Source organism: Lytechinus variegatus, chromosome 11, assembly GCF_018143015.1.
Source record: "Lytechinus variegatus isolate NC3 chromosome 11, Lvar_3.0, whole genome shotgun sequence".
NCBI classification, from domain to species: Eukaryota; Metazoa; Echinodermata; class Echinoidea; order Temnopleuroida; family Toxopneustidae; genus Lytechinus; species Lytechinus variegatus.
In genome coordinates this window covers 19,292,159-19,311,261 of record NC_054750.1, presented here as the reverse complement: position 1 = coordinate 19,311,261, position 19,103 = coordinate 19,292,159, and the positions used below count along the sequence as shown (strand labels likewise).

Here is a 19,103-nt window from a genome sequence, read left to right as displayed (position 1 = left end):
TTTCACTGTTAATCACTAAATGAAGATACACAGTTCTGTTTATGTATGTCTTGATCTGGACATGTTTTACATTACACTACAGGCATTGATGACACAATGACTGAACAGCAAATATTTCACAATTCCAAAATCTTATAACATACAATTCTAAAGTGCATTTAAAAATTATTTCCAGCATTTCCAAATTACTCTGAGATGGGTTATTCCAAGATGCATTTTCTCTCCTAGAACTTCCGTTTCTGTTCAAACTCAATTAAAAGATGCACAAACCTCTCGTTTGATTGCCTCTCCTTCAAAGTGTATGACTGTATCTGGCGAGACGATGCAGTATGGTCCAGGGTCGGTTTCGACCACTTTGAACTCCACCGCCCTATGTGCTTTCCGCACTTGGAAAATGTCACCTTTCCTGACTGGACGGTAAGCCTGCTGGAAGTACGGCTTCAAGTACACATCAAAGAGGTTTCTAAAAGGTAAATGAATGAACAAGTTTGTCATTTTGCTGTTACAGGGAAGGTGGGAGGAGTAAGGGGGAGGAGGGAGGGGGAGAAGGGAGGGGGAGGAGGGAGGGGGAGAAGGGAGGGGGAGAAGGGAGGGGGAGGAGGGAGGTGGAGAAGGGAGGGGGAGGAGGGAGGGGGAGAAGGGAGGGGGAGAAGGGAGGGGGAGAAGGGAGGGAAAGGAGGGATGGGGAAGGAGGGAGGGGGAGGGTGGGGGGGGGGGAGGGCAGGGGAAGAGGGAGGGGGAGGAGGGAGGGGGATAGGGGAGAAGGGACAGGGTTAAGGGCGATTATTGGGAGAGTGAGGTGAATCCAGCCAGCCAGTTCACAAGAAAAAAACAGATTTAAAGTTTGGATTGATGATGATGATGACCGATAATGATATACATGTACCAATGCTCCCCATTTCCACAATGTCTATCACTCCCACCTTGCCATCCCCCCCCCCCCCATTACCAAACTGCATTCATGCAATTTTGTTTCTTCTTTTTCATATTCATCATCACCATTAGCATCACCATAACCATCACCATAACCATCATCATCATCATCACCATCATCATCACCATCATCATCATCATCATCATCTTCATCATCATCATCATCATTACCACCACCATCACCATCATCAACAACATCATCATCATCACTTTGATTGTATTTCATTTTTAAAACAATAACATCACAATTATCAGATGTTATTGGGGTAAGAATGAAATGAAGTTAGTCTGCCTTTGCAGTTTACTGAAAACAAGGGAATGGAATATCCCATGCCAGTGGTAATCAAAGGCTTTACATGAATAGTGGCCCGTTGCATAAAACTTTTGCCATTAAACAACTCTGGTAAATAAACAAAAACTCTGGCAAACAAAATTATGCCATTGAATATTACACATTAAAAAACTAAAAAAATGCCAGAGTTTTTTGTGGCAAAAGTTTGATGCAACGGGCCCCTGGGGAGCATTTCATGAAACAAATGGTCTGTGATTTCACCGATTGTTGTTATATGCTACCAAAATCTTTGCATGTGATTGGCTGAGAAAAAATTATTCATTGGAATGCACAGACTAAACTCTTCATGAAATGATATCCGCATTCTCCATATGTTCATTCACTTCCAGTTAACACCAAATCTGGTAACTTTCACTAGAAAACAACCAAGCACATAGAATACAAAGGTTTCTATTTTTTTTCTGAATGTTACATGTAGCTCATTTTATCCCCACACTGCATTGCCATGTACAGGTGCAAGAAACTCAGTGATTAGACATATATCATTTCGTGTGAGGTCAAGGGTCAAAACATATTATTCATAAACTTACCCTGAAATGCCTTCAATAGTGTCATCGATGGGCAGCACGTGAATGCGTTTGCCATATTTCACGTCTGGGCAGGCATGTACACTGCAGAAGAAGAAAATAAAAAGAACAGAGCTCTACAATAAACCACCTCACATAACATCAGTCAATATATGAACCTAAGAACCTGTTGAGTTTGGCAGCCTATGGCTTCTTCCTTATGTGAATATTGCAACCTACTGAGCTGTGTCTTCTTTTTCTTTTGCCTACAGCGATGCCTGGGAAATAATCTTTAGTACCCCCTCCCACTTCAACCCCCCCAAAAAAGTAAATACATAAATAATTTGATAAATATAATAATAATAATAATAATGATAAACCATTCAAATAATGAAATAAGTAAATCACTGAATTAATTCTAAAAATGAATAATAGGAATAAAATTATATAAACAAAGAGAGAGAGAAAACATAATTCAATCAAATACAATTTTAAAAAAAAATGTTGATAAATAAAAGCAAATATGTACATGATGGATGATAAAAAATCAAGTGAAGTGCCTATGGCAGTCTCGCCTTGCATTACGTGATTCTAGCAGCAGTGCTGACTTTGAAAAACTATTGAATGAATAGTTATTAAAAAACATATTTCATATAATAAAATACATTCATTGACCCTGAATGACCTTTGACCTTGGTCAATGTGACCTGAATCTCGTGCAGGATGTTCAACGATACGCGATTACTATAATGTCTAAGCTTCGTGAAATAGATTTAAAAACTTTCAGTTATGACAATTCAGCAAATACCTCCAACATGGCCAAAGTTTGTTGACCTGAATTGACCTTTGACCTTGGTCATGTGACCTGAAAATTGAAAGGATGTTAGGTGATACTTGATTGCTCTTACATTCAAGGTTCATTTTTCAAAACTAAATCCATAAACTTTCAGTTATGATGGAAATTCAACAAAGTCCCAAACATGGTTCATTGACCCCTAAATGACCTTTGACCTTGGCCATGTGACCTGAAACTCAGGCAGGATGTTCAGTAATACTTGATTACCCTTATGCCCAATCTTCATGAACTGGTTATATTAATTATGAAATTTCAAAAATTTAACCTCAAGTGGTTAAGATGTCAATGTTGACAACGCCTCCACCGCTGCTATGCAGGCAAGACAAACATTAAATTGATAGACTCATCCCCCCATATGGCATCCTACATGTTTCTTATTTATTAACCCCCCCCCCCCTCCCCTTTGGCTTTAAAGTTTCATGGTCTCAAAATAGATCTTGTCAAATAAAAGACCAGTAAGCCTAAACTGTTGTCTGTGATGAATAAACCTACTATGAGTCACTTCCTTTCAGGAAGCAATGATTAGAATCCTTTTAGCAAGAAAATTGATTAAATAAATATACTCTGTAATTCCTAGCAAACCCTAGCAAACCCTAACACTGGTCAGAATCTCAATTTACATATTTATTTCACTTTAGTGATAACATGCATCATACAGCTATACAACACAGAGTATGGCTCTATGTGTACATGAATACCAGTTTAACAATAACGCGTCCAAAGGACACAGATGCCACCGCTTAACACGATCAGAAATTCATTCAATATGAATGAACTTGATATCGTGCAGAAACCAATATACATGTATAAGCTGTGACCTTTGACCTGCGGACTCCGAATTCGAACTTAGCCTGTAGTTTGGTCTCATCTACCTACACACCAAGAATTTTTGAAATCCATAAAATATTGTTTGAGTTATTGCACAGAAACCAACTCACATATTTAATGACCTTTGACCTGCAGACTCCGAATTCGAACTTTGCCTGTTTTTGGTGTCATCTACCTACACACCAAATTTTTTATAAAATCCATTAAGTATTTTTCGAGTTATTGCGTGGAAACCAACTCGCATATTTAATGAGCTGTGACCTTTGACCTGCGGACTCCAATTTGAACTTAACCTGTATTTTGGTGTCATCTACCTACACAACAAAATTTTTTTGAATCCAATAAATATTTTTTGAGTTCTTGCACGGAAACCAACTCGCATATTTAATGAGCTGTGACCTTTGACCTGCGGACTCCAATTCGAACTTTGCCTGTATTTTGGTGTCATCTACCTACACATCAAACTTTTGTTTAAACCATTTAATATTTTTCGAGTTATTGCATGGAAACCAAGTGGGGGGGGGCAGGCGGACGGACAGGGGTAACGCTTACTTCCCCTCCAGACTTCGTCTGCGGGGATAGACAAATCAGATGTTGATGCTACAGAGAAGCTGTAATGAATGGCCCTGATAGTCCCAAATGCCATTTTTTTAAATTGTGTACCACGATATGTACATGTAGCCCTGCTGAAAATAAAGACTTGAATAAGACTACTGGGTAAATAGTGGTTTTCCCCACAGTTTGTAGAGTACTCAATGATATCAATACCACATGTATACATGTACATTGCTTGTGTGTACATGTATGCTATTTCTACATGGATGCGGAATTATCAACATACATGTAATGCTAGTCCTGCAATATTGATGGACAATGTCCCCAGCAGTAATTTCTACACTATAAATTATAAACAACAATGGAAAAAGAGAAGATGACCTACATGTACTTGTATATGCTGGAAATAAAAAATCTCATATGCTGGAAATAAAAATCCAAACCAGGCCACTGAGTACGAGAGAAAAAGTCTTTGACTTTTTTACCGAGTTGCAAATTGTGATCAGTCACGCACCAAAAATCATAAATCATCAAATGCAATAGTGACATTATTGCATTTGATGATTTATGATACTTCAATGATCACAGCAGAGTCTGAAATAGAAATATACATTATTATAATGTATATTTCTATTTCAGACTTTGCTGTGATCATTGAAGTATAACTTGATCATGACCTATACAATTCCTATTATTTCAACTGGAATTATTCCTTTTACAAATGACTTTGAAAAATAGAATTCAACTGTTCAGCATGGAAATGAAGTAAATGAGAAATGTGAAAATCAAGTATCACGACGTTACCTGGCGATATCTCCAAGGCGAACCCGGAGGTTACTTCTGACGACTCGATTAAGACGTATCTTGTCATTTGATACGGTTTCATCTGAGAGTACAATGCAGACTGTGTCTCGTCTCTTCTTGCCTTTCAGCAGGACTGTGTCTCCACGGAAGAGCTGTAGCTCGTCCATCTTTGCCTAAAGATTGTCAGGAAAAATGCCAGCAAAAACAATCAATGGTTCATTGTTCAAAAATGCAAAACAAATTTTAATTTCAATGTCAGTGTTTGTGAACACCTCTAACATGCAGGAGATTTATTGAAAATTTTGTTCCCCAAGGAAATACGACCCTCTGCCATACCAAGGCTAATATAAAAAAAATTTAAAACTCAAAGGGGAATTCAACCAAGGGGAGGGGGGGGGACATCCCCCAACCCTTGAATTAGTTTTTATGTGTATTCATTTCAAGGTTTGAATACTGTCTGATGAAATGAAAGAGTCCAGGGGCCCACCTTACAAAGATTTGTGATTGATCCGATCCATCAAAACTATGGTAAGCCAGCAAAGTCAACATATGACATGGATGTCTGTTCAAAAAAAATTTTTAGCTATAATTTCATATCCATAAATTCATTGATTTCTTGATAATTTGGGGTATTCTCCTTTGTTTACGAAGGATATTTTGCAAATTTCCTGTAGAAAAAAATTATGACACTGATGGATTTCCATAGAGTAATGATTGATCGGATCGATTGTAACTCTTCGTAAGACAGGGCCCAGGTAACCATGGATTTATGAAACAGGACCCAGATGACTGTCTCCTAGCAACATAACAAAAGTTACTTGCCTTTGCAAAAAAAAAAAAATTATACCCTGTATCTGACTGACATTGTACATCGATTCCACAATAACCAATTTGCAATAACAGTTTAAAATCATTTAATCTGATCAATTCCACAATAACAATTTGCAACAGTTTAAAATCATTCAATCTGATCAATTCCACAATAACCAATTTGCAACAGTTTAGAATCATTCAATCTGATCAATTCCACAATAACCAATTTGCAATAACATTTTAAAGCTACTGAAATCATTCAATCTGATCAAATATAGTGAACCTGTTATAGAGAATGTACATTTGGTATTTTAGCAACTGCTTATGAAACAGGAGCCTGAGCTTTGTTATTGGATCTTGTCGGGTGTGTGAACAAGCATTTACATGCACAAGAAGCACCGTGTGGAAGCACCGTGGTGTAGCGGTTCTGACTCTCGCCTTGTAATCAGAGGGTCGTGTGTTCGAATCCCACCATGGCCTAGCGTCCTTTGGCAAGGCGTTAATCCACACTTTGCCACTCTCGACCCAGGTGTTAAATGGGTGCCCGGTAGGATGTGAAAGCCTATATGTAGTATGCCTAGCAATTGAGTCTTGGAACTCTTGTTGGAATGCTCCCCAGGGAGTGGAGAAGGTGCATACATTGTATGCGGGCATGCAAGGATCCGATGACCGGGGTAATAATATATCTGTAAAGCGCTTAGAGACATCGTTCCGATGTACTAAGCGCTATATAAATGCGGAATATTATTATTAAGAAGAAAAACGGAGATGGGCAGAGAGCAAAGGAGAGAATAAGGATACGGTAATGGCAACACTTGCAAACTGCATTTTCATCCAGTATTTGGAGTGGTATTTAATTTTTTGAATACATGAATTTGGCATATTTACCTGTGAGAGTGATACGACTGAGTTATCATCATTGATTGCTTCTTCCACCATTAGTCTATTTGGTTTAGCTTTCTGCCTCAAGATTGCCGTAGCAATATCTTCCCTGCAATACAAAGAAAATTAAAATAAAGTCCTACATACGTACATTTGTATACTCTGTCATTGTCTTGATCAACACTAGGGTTTATCCCACAACACATTTTATTTTTTAATATTTCAGGGGTCTTGAAGTTGAAACAACTCAAGATGTCAAGTCTCAAAAAAATTTGGGATGCCACTAGACTGTTATGAATTGTAACAAAATGGCCGATCAAGACGGGGGTAAAGGAGAGAACTTTTTTTGAGGTTCCAGTCTGTGCCCAGATGTCAGAAAAACTGCCACTCGTTAGACCATCATCCATATAATCGTGGTAAGTGCTTGATTTCTGTTTTAACTATTTATTCGGAGAATTATTTTGACCATACTTACGCTTGTCAGGCGAGTATGCCAAATTGCACGTACGATCTTGGGCTGTCGCCCACGTATCGGGCGGGAGTTTCTTGGGTTAGATATAACCTTGTTCTCACTTCTATCTCCATGTGTGGCAAAATAAGGGTGGCAATGTTTGGCTTATTTTCTCTTTTTCTTTGGGGCAAATGCTTGATTTTTTTTACACTGACAGTTTCCATTACACCTATCACAAGGCTCGACATTAGCGGTGGCCCGGGGCCACCAAAAATTCATCTCGGGCAACCATTATTGAAAAAATGTTAAGTTTTGGTGGCCCGAATCGGGCAACTAATAATTTTCAAAGTAGCGCAATTTTTCTCCCGATTTTGCATGCATTTATCAACCTTCTACAGTTAAAATTGCAAGCCAATTCGTCATGCGCCTTTTTTGTTAATCTACACACAAATACACACACACAAAGAGTGCATAGTCATGACAGAATGTAGGCCTACCGCTAGCATACAGTAACTATTATTCAGCCGGCCGCGCCGGCTGTCTGGCTGAGCTTTGCATGCATGAAACCAATGCAGCTAGCTGTGCACGAGCAGACTATTCAGACCCAGGGAGCTGCGATACGAAATGTTACTGCTAAGAAATCTTCCCCAGAACTTTGGAAATCTACGTCAAAGTCACATTTTACACCAATGAAATGCCCTTCTACAGTCCATATTACTGAAACCTGATTAATTGCAAGCATTAAAAGGAGGAATTATGACCTCTCATTTGACTCAAAAAGACCGATTTCCAAATGCATTAATACACATAGGTGAGTACATCACAGTCCCATATGTGCATTTGTATGTATGTTGATATTTGGTTTATTTCGAAGCTGTGTCTCTTTGAGCCAAAAATAAATAGACCGCTCTTTCTTTCTTGTTTACAAATGACTTCTTAAACCACTCTTAAGGAAGTAAATACTTTGGGAAGGCATTTCATTGATATGACATGTGATTTTTTTTCCATCATTTTGTCAAATATAGGGAAGGAATTGTCTCACTGTTTTTTCCAGATAACTTTTGCCATTTTATTTTTTTCTTTCATTTTTTTCAGTGATTAAACCATTTATACCCCTTCCCATTGAAAATACCTGATTAAAGAACATGTTTCTACTGAATAATAATAATTTTCCCCATTTTTTGATAATTTTGTTTTATTTATTTTTCTTAAATTTTCTTTTTTTTTTATGACCTGTTCTTTGTTTTTTTCTTTCTTCATTTTTTCTTTTGTTTTATGCAAAGTAAAATAACAGCAAGCACGATTTATATACAAGATGTACAAAGAATAGTGGTACGTGTTAGTGATTGCAGAATATTTCAGTTTGTTTTATTCATTTTTAATTAATGTTTTTCTTTATATTTTTCGGGCCACCAAACTTTATTAGTGGGCCACCAAAAAAAATTATTTGAAGGTTTTGGTGGCCCGAACGGGCCACCACCAAAAAAAGTTAATGTGGAGCCTTGCCTATCATTAATACAACTTGACTCTTATTTAAATTTGATTCCTTAAATTATTTTTTTCTTAATTAAAACTAGAGATCAAAAAATGAAAATTTTCTTGCCATAAACACTTTCCACCAATAGAGGGCATACAAAAAATATGCCCAAAATTCAAGTTTTTGAGCACTCTGGTGAATAAAAAAATTATTCCCAAGTTACTAATGAAAAATAAATTGCAGCTGTGTATGGAAATTGGTAATTTGTGTCACAAAAGTGATATTTTAATGATTTTTAAAGTGTGTGCTCTGTACAACATTGGCATACCATAGTCCTACCTGTAGATTCCCCACAGGCAGGGTGGTAGCACACAGCGACAAATTGTGTACAACGGATAGCGGAGCGTGAACGTAGCGGTCGTGTACATTTTTGCTTATTACATGACGTCATCCAGCCACTGCCGAGAACCAATTTATGAATGAAAATATAGTAAGCATGCGCAGTGCAAGCCTTTTATTTCCCCACACAGAATTCCAACAAAACAAGTGTGCAATTCTCTATCACCTCGTACCAAAATCGACCTAGAATTTCACTTTCGCGTATTTTATATGAATTATGAAAGGTATTCTCGGAGGATCTATTTTCTCACCGATACCGCACAGGTAAGAGAATTTCGATTACTTTTTGCTTTTCCGTCAAAATCTTACAAATTAGCGTCTGTATGTCATCATGTTCGTTGGAATTTGTAGAGTCTATCGCAACGTGCACAAAGTCAATTGGCTTCCGGGTTTCGGAGCGTCGCGTGAATATGCATGAAATTGCAGGGTTTCGATAATTTTTGATCGATACCGGAGCGATCCGATCACGAACCAAGACCATTTACCGCGTACACATCGTGACCGGATATCGTTATCGCTATCGATACTTCCGCACGCAGTCCGAAGGAATTATTTTTCGGACCACGTGATCATGACGTGATCTGCGCGATTGACCAATCAGCGGTCTTAGAATTGCTGTGCGGAGACGATCTATCCGTTGTACACAGTCTATGGACAATTGTTCGTTGTGTAGCAGTGAACAAGTGAGTTGAATGTGGTACTGACTGATTCTGTAGCATTTTGTTGTCAATCTGAGATAAATACCTCACCTTTTTTTAAGATCGAGTTTTTGTTTCAATTTCCTAAAAAACTTTGGTCCACGAAGTTAGGTTACACTTATTCAGAATGGTTTTCCAGCACAGCGCGCATTCATCGATGCCGATGGGAATAGAATTTTTAGATCGCGATACCGCCGAAACCCCTTGACCTACTTCACATTTTCATCCCTGATGATTTAATATCATAGCATAGTTTACGATCTTGCCGTCAATGTGGTAACTATTTTCTTGAATTGGATTTGTATGAATTGTGAATATTTTGTGAACAAAATTCAGCCTGAAGAATATTTTTGAAAAGTCTGTAAGTTTGGACATCCCATCATATGCGAATTGAATCAGAGTCGTCGATCGAAACATTGGAATCTGATCCACTCCTAGTACCAATGAGGTCCAAACATTACATGTATGGACCTCATAGGCGACATCAGTGCTAAAATTGGGTTAGAGATTTATGTGGATCTAAATTTATTGTAATTTCAACAAAAGTACTAGCTAAATTTGAGGCTTTTGTTGAAATTTTGCTTTAATGATACATTAATGCTTCAATAAGTAACAAAAAATTGAAAGAAATGAAGGGGAACTTACATTTTGACGACTTTTTCCTGATTTTCTTGGCAGTTGTCCTTCACTTCTGACTCTCGATCGGACCTGATATGCAGATCACGTATACGCGTTCTCGTCAGGTGATCGGTCGGTTATTCTTTTCGCCAGATGTTGATAATTATATATTTCATAACGCAGCGTTCATCGCAAATTTAGCTGAAAGAGATTGAAGTTGAACAGCGCAAGCTTTAATTTATTCAGAAATAACGTTTGATTGCACAAGTTTCGCCTCGGACATTTAGGATCATTTGGTCCCATATTGGCGTAACTACGGGGGGGGGGGGGGGGGTGTCCCTACCACCGTCCACACCGGGCGTCCACAAGCCAGCAATTATCTTTTTTCTCTTTTTTTAACCAAAATGCTTCCCCCCAGAAAAAAAGAACCAGGGTTAAAGAGAAAGACAATTATGATAGAGGAACACAAAATACTTTATTTTTTCAGCTTTTAATGCATCGACTTATAATCAAATATTAAATGGGGCTTAGAACATTTTTTTAAAAAGTCAATTAATAAAAATATTCCGCTCTTCGGGATTTGAGCTTTCATGAAATATCCGATCTTTTTCATGATTACCGAAAATACTTCAAATGTCAAAAAAAAAATTATCGGTGTAGTAGCTGATACCTTGCGCCCGCCTTAATTATTTTAATGTTGAGATACTTTGCTTTAATTTAATGAATTCCTAAAAGCATTAATTCTCAGATCATTTGTCGCAATCGAATGATTCGATTGGTAAGCTAGTTGCATAATTATTATGATTCATGAATTGTTTAAAATGTGTCTCTCTATCAGTTTTGAATATTTAAAAAAATGTCAGCTCGTGCTTTTTGCTCGCAATATTTTGATTAGTAAGAAATTCTTGTGTATGCGAGTTTGATACATAAATAACTAGAGAGAGAGGGGGGGGGGTGTCCCTCAGCTACTTGTCCTTGCTTATTCCAATTTTTTTTATTATGCTCGTGTTGTGAGTATTTCAAAGTCTTTTCTTTTTCTCACCCTTTTTATTGTCTCGGAGCTTCCCTCTATTTCTTTGCTACGATGTATAGCCCATCTTACTTGTTTCATTTTTTTATGTTCTCATTTCATTGAAAACATAATTATTAAACTGACGTAGAAGACTTTACAACAAAATTTTGATATTGTTTTTTCTTGTTTGTTTGGCTTTCTTTTTTCTTCTCCTCAGTCCTTTTTCTAATTAGTTTCCCTTTCCTTATTTTATATTATTTCATTTCATGAGGCATCCGCCAACTTATATACAACAACAAACGTTAGAGGCGGATATCCAGTAAGGGGGCGTGGTGGTGTGCCCTCTAAAAAGAGGAAAATAGGAAGGAAAAAAAGCAGGATTTATCTTGGTGAAGATGATAGTGGTGGTGATGGTGGCGGTGATGATGATGATGATGATGATAATAATGATGGTGGTAGTGGTGATAAAGATGAGAATGAAGTTGGTGACGATGATATGATGATGATGTAATTTTGTCTTTAAAAAAATAATAGTGCAAAGGCGAAATCATTTAAAGTTTATTATGAAAATAGCAGAAAAAAATAATTTGAAAAATTGTACGTATGCGTATGGAAAATCTATCCCCCACCAAAAAAGAAAAAAAGTGAGATTTTGTTTTGTTATTTGTGACGGCGTAGGCCTATGCGAACAGCTGTGTGATATAATTATGGTAAAAAAAGTAAATGAAATGCCAAGAAATACATGATAATGACTTTTATTGTACATTCAGTATATCAGTAGATAAATTCATACTCGTTCCAAAAAAAGAAGAAAGTGGGTATATTATGGACCATTAAAAATGGGCAGTTGCTCTATATATTATATTACATAGAATATATAGAGCAACTGCTCGTGTGTAGCGGTAAGTTATTCACCTGATCTACATAATTCATGCGGCGCACGGCGCGTGCGCAATGTTTAATAATTATTGTTGTGAATACAATGAATGTCATCAAAAACATAATAACACAGATCAAATAGTGCCAGCTCGACGCGCAAAATGAGAAAAAAATATATATTTTCTGCCCTGATAATTTGATAACCCTAACCTAACCCAATTTCTAAGTATTTTTATCATAAACAGGATAACTATATACAATGATTGAAATTAACTTTATATTCTTTTGCGAACAAAATGAATATGAAAGACAGCTTTTTGATAAAGAACACAGTTTTAGAGCGTTAGAGCGTGATTTATACCTACAACCGCTAACATAGGCGGATCCAGGGGGGCCGAGGGGCCCGGGCCCCCCTATTGGCGGAGCAAAAAAAGAAAAAAAAAGAAAGGAAAAAAGAAAAGGAAGGGAAAAGAGAGGAAAAAAGAAGAAAGGCAAACATAAGAGGAGGAACATGATTAAATGAAATAACATTAGGGGAAGACTCTGAAAATAATTTTTTTTTAAATCTATTTGTTAGGATAAAAAATTTTCGCTCGCGCTTCGCGCCTTATTGTCTTTTAGGGTATTTGCATATCTTGCTCAATATGGAGCTTGAAAAATCAAACTTTGAAGTCATTATACAAAACATATTTCAGCTGGGAAATTGAACTTTCATTATTTTGTTTCATTTACAAATTGATTTTTAAAAAGTGCTCTGTAAAAATGTCTGTGATATCATCTGAACATTATCATTTTCTGCTTGCGCTGCGCGCTCGCAAAATTTGAATTTTCAGGTACGTATTATTTTCCTGTATTCCATAAAGTTCTCAAAAAGTTCCCTATTCAGGTCAGATTGTTAAAACGTATCAGCTAGCGCCGCACGCTATAGCATTTGGATTAGTCGGTTATGTATATCCCAATATTAATTCTAAATCAAACTAATTTGATGACAGTTTATCAAAAACTTCGACTCGCGATTTCTGCTCGCATTGATAGATATATAATGCCTCTTATGCATAATTACAAAGTGCTTTAAATGTCCAGTTTTCAGGCCATAAAATTAACACATTTCGCGCTCCCATGCGAGAGAAATAGGAAGATGGTCATCAATTTCATATGATGACATAATGCCCTCATAGCATGTTCCGGTCCTATGTAAAAACTCAAAGTAATAAAAATAAAATACATCAGCTCTTTTTTAACTGTGATCCATCACAATTCACAATTTTCCCACAAAGTGTTTGCATTACAGAGCTTAAATTCACCCTTTGTTATATCATATATTTTTAGCTCGCGCTTTGCGCTCTCTTTATTGATTTTCATGATAAGAAAGTTATTTAGAATACCCAAATTCTAGGTCGAAATCTAAAACACACGTTAATTCAGATACGCAGATTGTTCTCTATTTAAATCATTATCCAGTTTCAGATCACAATATCAAAAAGTGTCTGCTCGCGGATAAATAACTTATCCTTTTCATGATAAAACATGAATAGTGCGTCCAGAATCTTTCCCCATAATTTTGTTTACCCATCACATTTCTCCTATTTTCTCCTCCCTTTTATTTTCCATTAATTTTTCTTTCGTTCACTTTTTTTCTGTCCTCTTTTCCCATAATTTATTTTACCCATCACATTTCTCCCTATTTACTCTTCCCTTTTATTTTCCATTAATTTTTCTTTCGTTCACTTTTTTTCTGTCGCCTTTCCCCTTCTAAGTTCTATTTTTTTTTCTCGTCTCACCGCTTTTCCTCATCCCAGCCCTCGATCGACGCCCGTGCAGATTCGCAAACAATATCAAGAGTATATGTCTACTTGCAAGGGCGGAAATCTCTCCCCAAAGGTAGGGGGACCAGGGGCTGGAAAATTTGACAAGCAAAAAACAAACAAAAAAAGAAGGTTTATCACCCTCTAAAGAAGGTCATCTTGACCAAAAGAAATTTGACAAGCAAACAAGCAAAAAAAAGGGGGCATGCCAAAAGTAAGATCGTCTCTTCCAAAATACATTTCGAATTTGAACGACATGACCAAAAATAGTAGGGGGACATTTCATAATGTGCCCCCTACTATTTTGGGTGAGGGGACATGTCCCCCGGCCCTGGGGTTTGCGCCCATGTGGGTGGGGGTGTTGCGCCTCCCTATCGGGATCATATCACAGCGAGTATACACTCTTCCATATTGGAAGAGTGTTTACTCGCTGAGACTTCGATCTCACACATAATTTTATAAAAAAAAATAGAACAGCTACGCCTTGAACACAGGCCAAAATGCCTAACGATTTCTCCGCGGCATTAACAACTCTCGTAAAGGGCGCTCCATTTATAAATAACGTTGCATGAACAGCTCTCTATGGCGACGAAATTTACCGCGGAATTGCAGCCAGCAGCGTGGGAAATTGGCAGAAAATTCAAGAAGAGAACCGGTGAGTACCGATTTAACAGTATTCATGTATTAATTAATATTTATTTAATCATAAGAATAATTTTTTTTTACGGAAAGAAAGCTTAGTTCTAAGCTAGGGCGGCCCAAATGCGCGTGAGTGGAGTCCCAGTTTCTTAACACGGGTAAGTATTGCGGTGTCGCCTAGAGTAGCGATGCCACATCATTTTTAAATATCTACTGTATACATATGTTGTGACCATTCATTTTGAAGCTTGTGACCTGCTCTTCACAATAAGACTACGGTTTTTTCTTAATATATGCAAATTAGGCAAATATCTAATTAAATATGCACGCATATCATTAAAAATGTCTGCCGCTCATGCGGAATGTGTATTTGCCTTTGTAGTTTCACCCATGCTAGTGATTTTGAGATAATTAACCACCAAATATGTCAATTGGCCCATTCTTTGATTAAACCAATATATAATATTAAAAAAAGAGTGTTTCATATAATTAAATATGCAAATTTAAAATACCATATATCTTTATGTAAATGAGGTTATGATGCAAAGCCAATGATACGCATATTGTAAACATGTATGTTAAAAATATTTCTTTTCAAACTACATGTATGAGGAAATTAACCACCAACAATATGTCAAGTGGCCTATTCCTTGATAAAACTATTATAATATATTAAAATTCAAACAGAATATATGTATTTAAATATGCATATGCAAATGAGATTATGATGCAATATAGTACAATATATGTTACAATGATGTTTGTTCTTGTGTATGGCATTTCATTACAAATAAATTGGATAATAGTATCATCATCAGTGATATGATGTTCAATTGCAAAAGAACAAATTCATAGAATATTATCTTCTACATGTACAAAAAGTGGTAAATATGCAAATGAGACGATTATGTAATGAACAATTCAAGTGCAGAAGTACTTGTCCAGCTGCATTCATTACCAAATTTATGCTTCTTCATGCTTTGTATACAGTGGCAGTCAGCAATCTTTGAGCATAGTTTACACTCGAATTTACACTCGGGTCCAGAACAATAGAGTGGCCAAGCCAGAACAATAGAACAATAGATTCACTGGACCATTTCCTTTGTTCTTGCTCGAGTGTAAAATCGAGTGTAAACTATGCTCAAAGATTGCTGACTGGGTCCGTACTGTATATTTGTATAATACAACTTGATATTATTTTTTATTAAGTACTAAAATGCAGTTTACATTTTCTTTTGTTTACATGTAAAAGCTCTGTACAATTCAGTTTATGCTTCTAACATTCTTGAAATGAAATACCATTATACTGATTATTATCATTATGCATGAAACTTGCCTGATCCTGATCAATGAATTGGTCAGTGGTAAAGTATTCCACACACGTATCATCTGCATTTCAAAGATGATCGAATGTTCACTTGTGAAAAGATGTATTCTGTTATACTATTTTTCCCCAAAACAAGTATATTCAACATCGAGAATATTACAAGATCGCCTTTCTGGCCTTCCAGTGATTTGGTAAGGTTGGACAAGTAGAGAAGGCTAAAAAAAAAAAAAAAATTGGGTCGGGGGCCACGGGCCGGAATGGGGGGAGGGGGGCCAGGGGCCGGTAAGGTTGGACAAGTTAAAGAAAGCTCTCCAAAAAAAAATTGGGTCAGGGGCCATGGACCGGTATGGGGGCCAGGGACCAGTAAGGTTGGACAAGTTAAAGAAAGCTAAAAAAAAAAAATTAGGTCCGGCCACTGGCCGGGATGGGGGAGGGGGGCCATGGAGCAGTAAGGTTGGACAAGTTAAAGAAAAATAAATAAAAAAAAAAAAAAAAAAAAAAAAAAAAAAAAAAAAAAATGGGTCAGGGGCCCTGGGCCGGGATGGGGCCAGGGACCAGTAAGGTTGGACAAGTTCAAGAAAACTAAAAAAAAAAAAAAAAAAAAAAAATATTTGGTCAGGGGCCACGGGCCGTGAGGGGGGAGGGGGGCCAGGGGCCGGTAAGGTCGGACATATTAAAGAAAGCTAAAAATAAAAAAGAAATAAAAAATTGGGTCGGGGCCAAGGGGCCGGGATGGGGTGCCAGGGGCCGGTAAGGTTGGACAAGTTAAAGAAAGCTAAAAAAAATTGGGCTGGTGGGGGGGGGCAGGGGCCGGGATGGGGGGAGGGGCGGGGGCCAGTAACATTTGACGGCTTAAAGGTAGCTAAAAAAATGGGTCGGGATAGGTAGGGGCCGCCGGGCCAGTGACGTTGGACAAGTACCGATAATGGGTAGCCCCCCCCCCAAAAAATGGGGTCAGGGGGCAAGGGCCAATAAAGTTTGGGGTCCGTGTTACAGGCCCCCCCCCCAAAAAAAAGAAATAGGGTTGGGACGAGTAATAATGGCAATTATGGGTGAGGGGCGGGTTGCAAACATATAGGCCACGCAGGGGCCTGGGGCAAATTATGGAAGGGGTAAACATAGATCTAGACATAATAAATCAGGCAAAAAAAAATGGGGCCTTGGACCATAATCAGGGTTTAAAAGGGCAAGAAAGGTACATCACCATCTGTTACATAATCACCAAAAACCAAACAACCCTACTCAACAGACTATACAGTCTCTGTATTGACCCTGAATTTTCCAGATTGGGGACAGTGCAAGCCCTTATCTTTCCCGCTGGCGGTAATTCGCGGTTTGCTAATTGGTAACAAGTTTGGTATCATTACAAAGCTTAGAATTCAAAGAATCTCATGATGCTGGGAGTTTTTTGGTTTTTTTATGTGTAGGGGTACGATAAAGGGGTCAAATCATTCATGTCATCATCAAATCACCATATCAACAAAATCTCAACAAATCATGATATCAAAATGCAAAAAAAATCGGATTTTTTAGACATAATTTCAGAGCAAAAGTACTAAACTAACGATTCAAATTGCCACAAACACTGGTGGACGTCAAAATCTTGTGTGTCACATGATTATGACATGAGCAGTACTTTCCACTTTTGGCTTCTGAGATTCAAAATGGCCGCACGCATCGTACGATCAGGCAGTTTTCAAGACACATTTCAAGTGCAAAATATCTGGCGATTCTAACCTCAAATCAGAATGTAAAGTGAAAATTTCCTATTTTAATTTAATAATCTTCGGATTTTTGTGGGTCAGAGTGTTACTGAATTAATATTTAAAGACTGGAAAAGAGTTTTCTGAGACCATGTTTTACACAGGGGCAGAGCATACCGATGCGAACGCGCGGCTGGTTTGGCATCGCTACCTAGAGTGATCTGATCTGCCAAATTTTCTGCACAATTTAGACGAAAACTAGGTAAAACTGAAAAATATTTTCGCCGATACCATGCTTAGAAAATTAGGTGGTCGATAAGGGGTAGTTCCAACCATACTCGACACACACGCACTTTCTTTGGCTGGCTGGCTGGCTGGCTTGCCTGTACTTTGTTGTAGCTGTGTACATGTACTACTACTAGCTCGCCGCGCCGGTCACTCAGCTCACATCATCATACACGCACAACATGCAACAATGACTTCGTGAAATTGAAATCTGTGTGATGACCGAATATGAACAAAGCCAGATCCGAGTAATAAATTCTCTTCATTCATGAGAGCAGCAAAATACATCACACGTGATTTCGAAGCATAAAGTTAAACAAAATAGAGATATGAAATTCTTACTGAGAATTTTCGGCCATATTTCTGATGATTTAAACAAGAAAACAGCAAGAGCATTCGTATTCACCGTGAACTGCAAACCTGCGGCAGATGAATAATTAGTTTATCTTCAAGACTCACGGATCAAAATAATACACGTGGATATACCGAGAGCAATCAAGCGGAACATTTTTAGTGATTTGGAGATAAATGCACTGCAAATAATCAGTCATATAAAGGTTGATGATTGTACAATCATATAAAAAATTTAAATATTAGAACTATATAATTTATTTCAAATTACATACGAAACAATATGATTTGATCTGCTTTTATTTTCAGATACAATAGTTATTACAGAGGGGTGTTTAGGTTTATATAACTCTATGGAACCAAGCCGAATCAGCTTTGTCATAACGATTGCACAATACCATTCTTGCACTGAATTTCTTTTTCGTATTTCTAGAGGAAAATATGGATATATCGATAAGAATGATGACGGTTTTATAGAGATAGGGTCCTCTATCTTATTTTTGTTTCTACTTTTAAAAAAAAAGTCTACTCTTCCTAGCAGACTATGCTTGAATTTCTAGAAATATAAAGATTGCGTCATTTCTATGAGACCACGGAAATAATTTTTCCGTGTATGAGACTATATAAACCGGTATGAAAATAAGACAAAAAGTACGGGGGTAAGGGTGGGGGAGGGGGAGGGGGAGGGAAGGAAAAAAATATAGGAGAAATGAAAAAGCTTAAACAGTCTTATAAAATTATTTTTTTTAAAGATCTGGCAATTATGGATGTCATTGTATAAAAGTCGGACTGAGGTCCTATATAATTATATGCCTGAGAACTTGAAAAGAGAAAACGGAAGGAAAGAAGAACATGTATTGTGATAAAGAAACAATCATCCCGAAATACTATGCATTAGCATGATTAATAAGAAAGGGAAATAAATTAAGA

At 37.4% G+C, this 19,103-nt stretch overlaps 1 protein-coding gene across 1 annotated transcript in view; it reads right to left on the bottom strand.

Moving 5' to 3' along the window:
- Nucleotides 1-18,272, bottom strand: part of LOC121423424 (transitional endoplasmic reticulum ATPase-like) — a 32,018-nt gene extending 13,746 nt beyond the window's left edge. The window contains exons 1-5 of the mRNA XM_041618759.1: nt 18,165-18,272; nt 6,536-6,638; nt 4,835-5,007; nt 1,816-1,896; nt 271-463 (exon numbers count right to left, since the gene is read on the bottom strand). Of these exons, the coding sequence (XP_041474693.1) occupies nt 271-463; nt 1,816-1,896; nt 4,835-5,007; nt 6,536-6,638; nt 18,165-18,181 (567 nt within the window). The 5' untranslated portion in view covers nt 18,182-18,272. The remainder of the gene's footprint in view (nt 1-270; nt 464-1,815; nt 1,897-4,834; nt 5,008-6,535; nt 6,639-18,164) is intronic.
- Nucleotides 18,273-19,103: the final 831 nt, after the last annotated feature.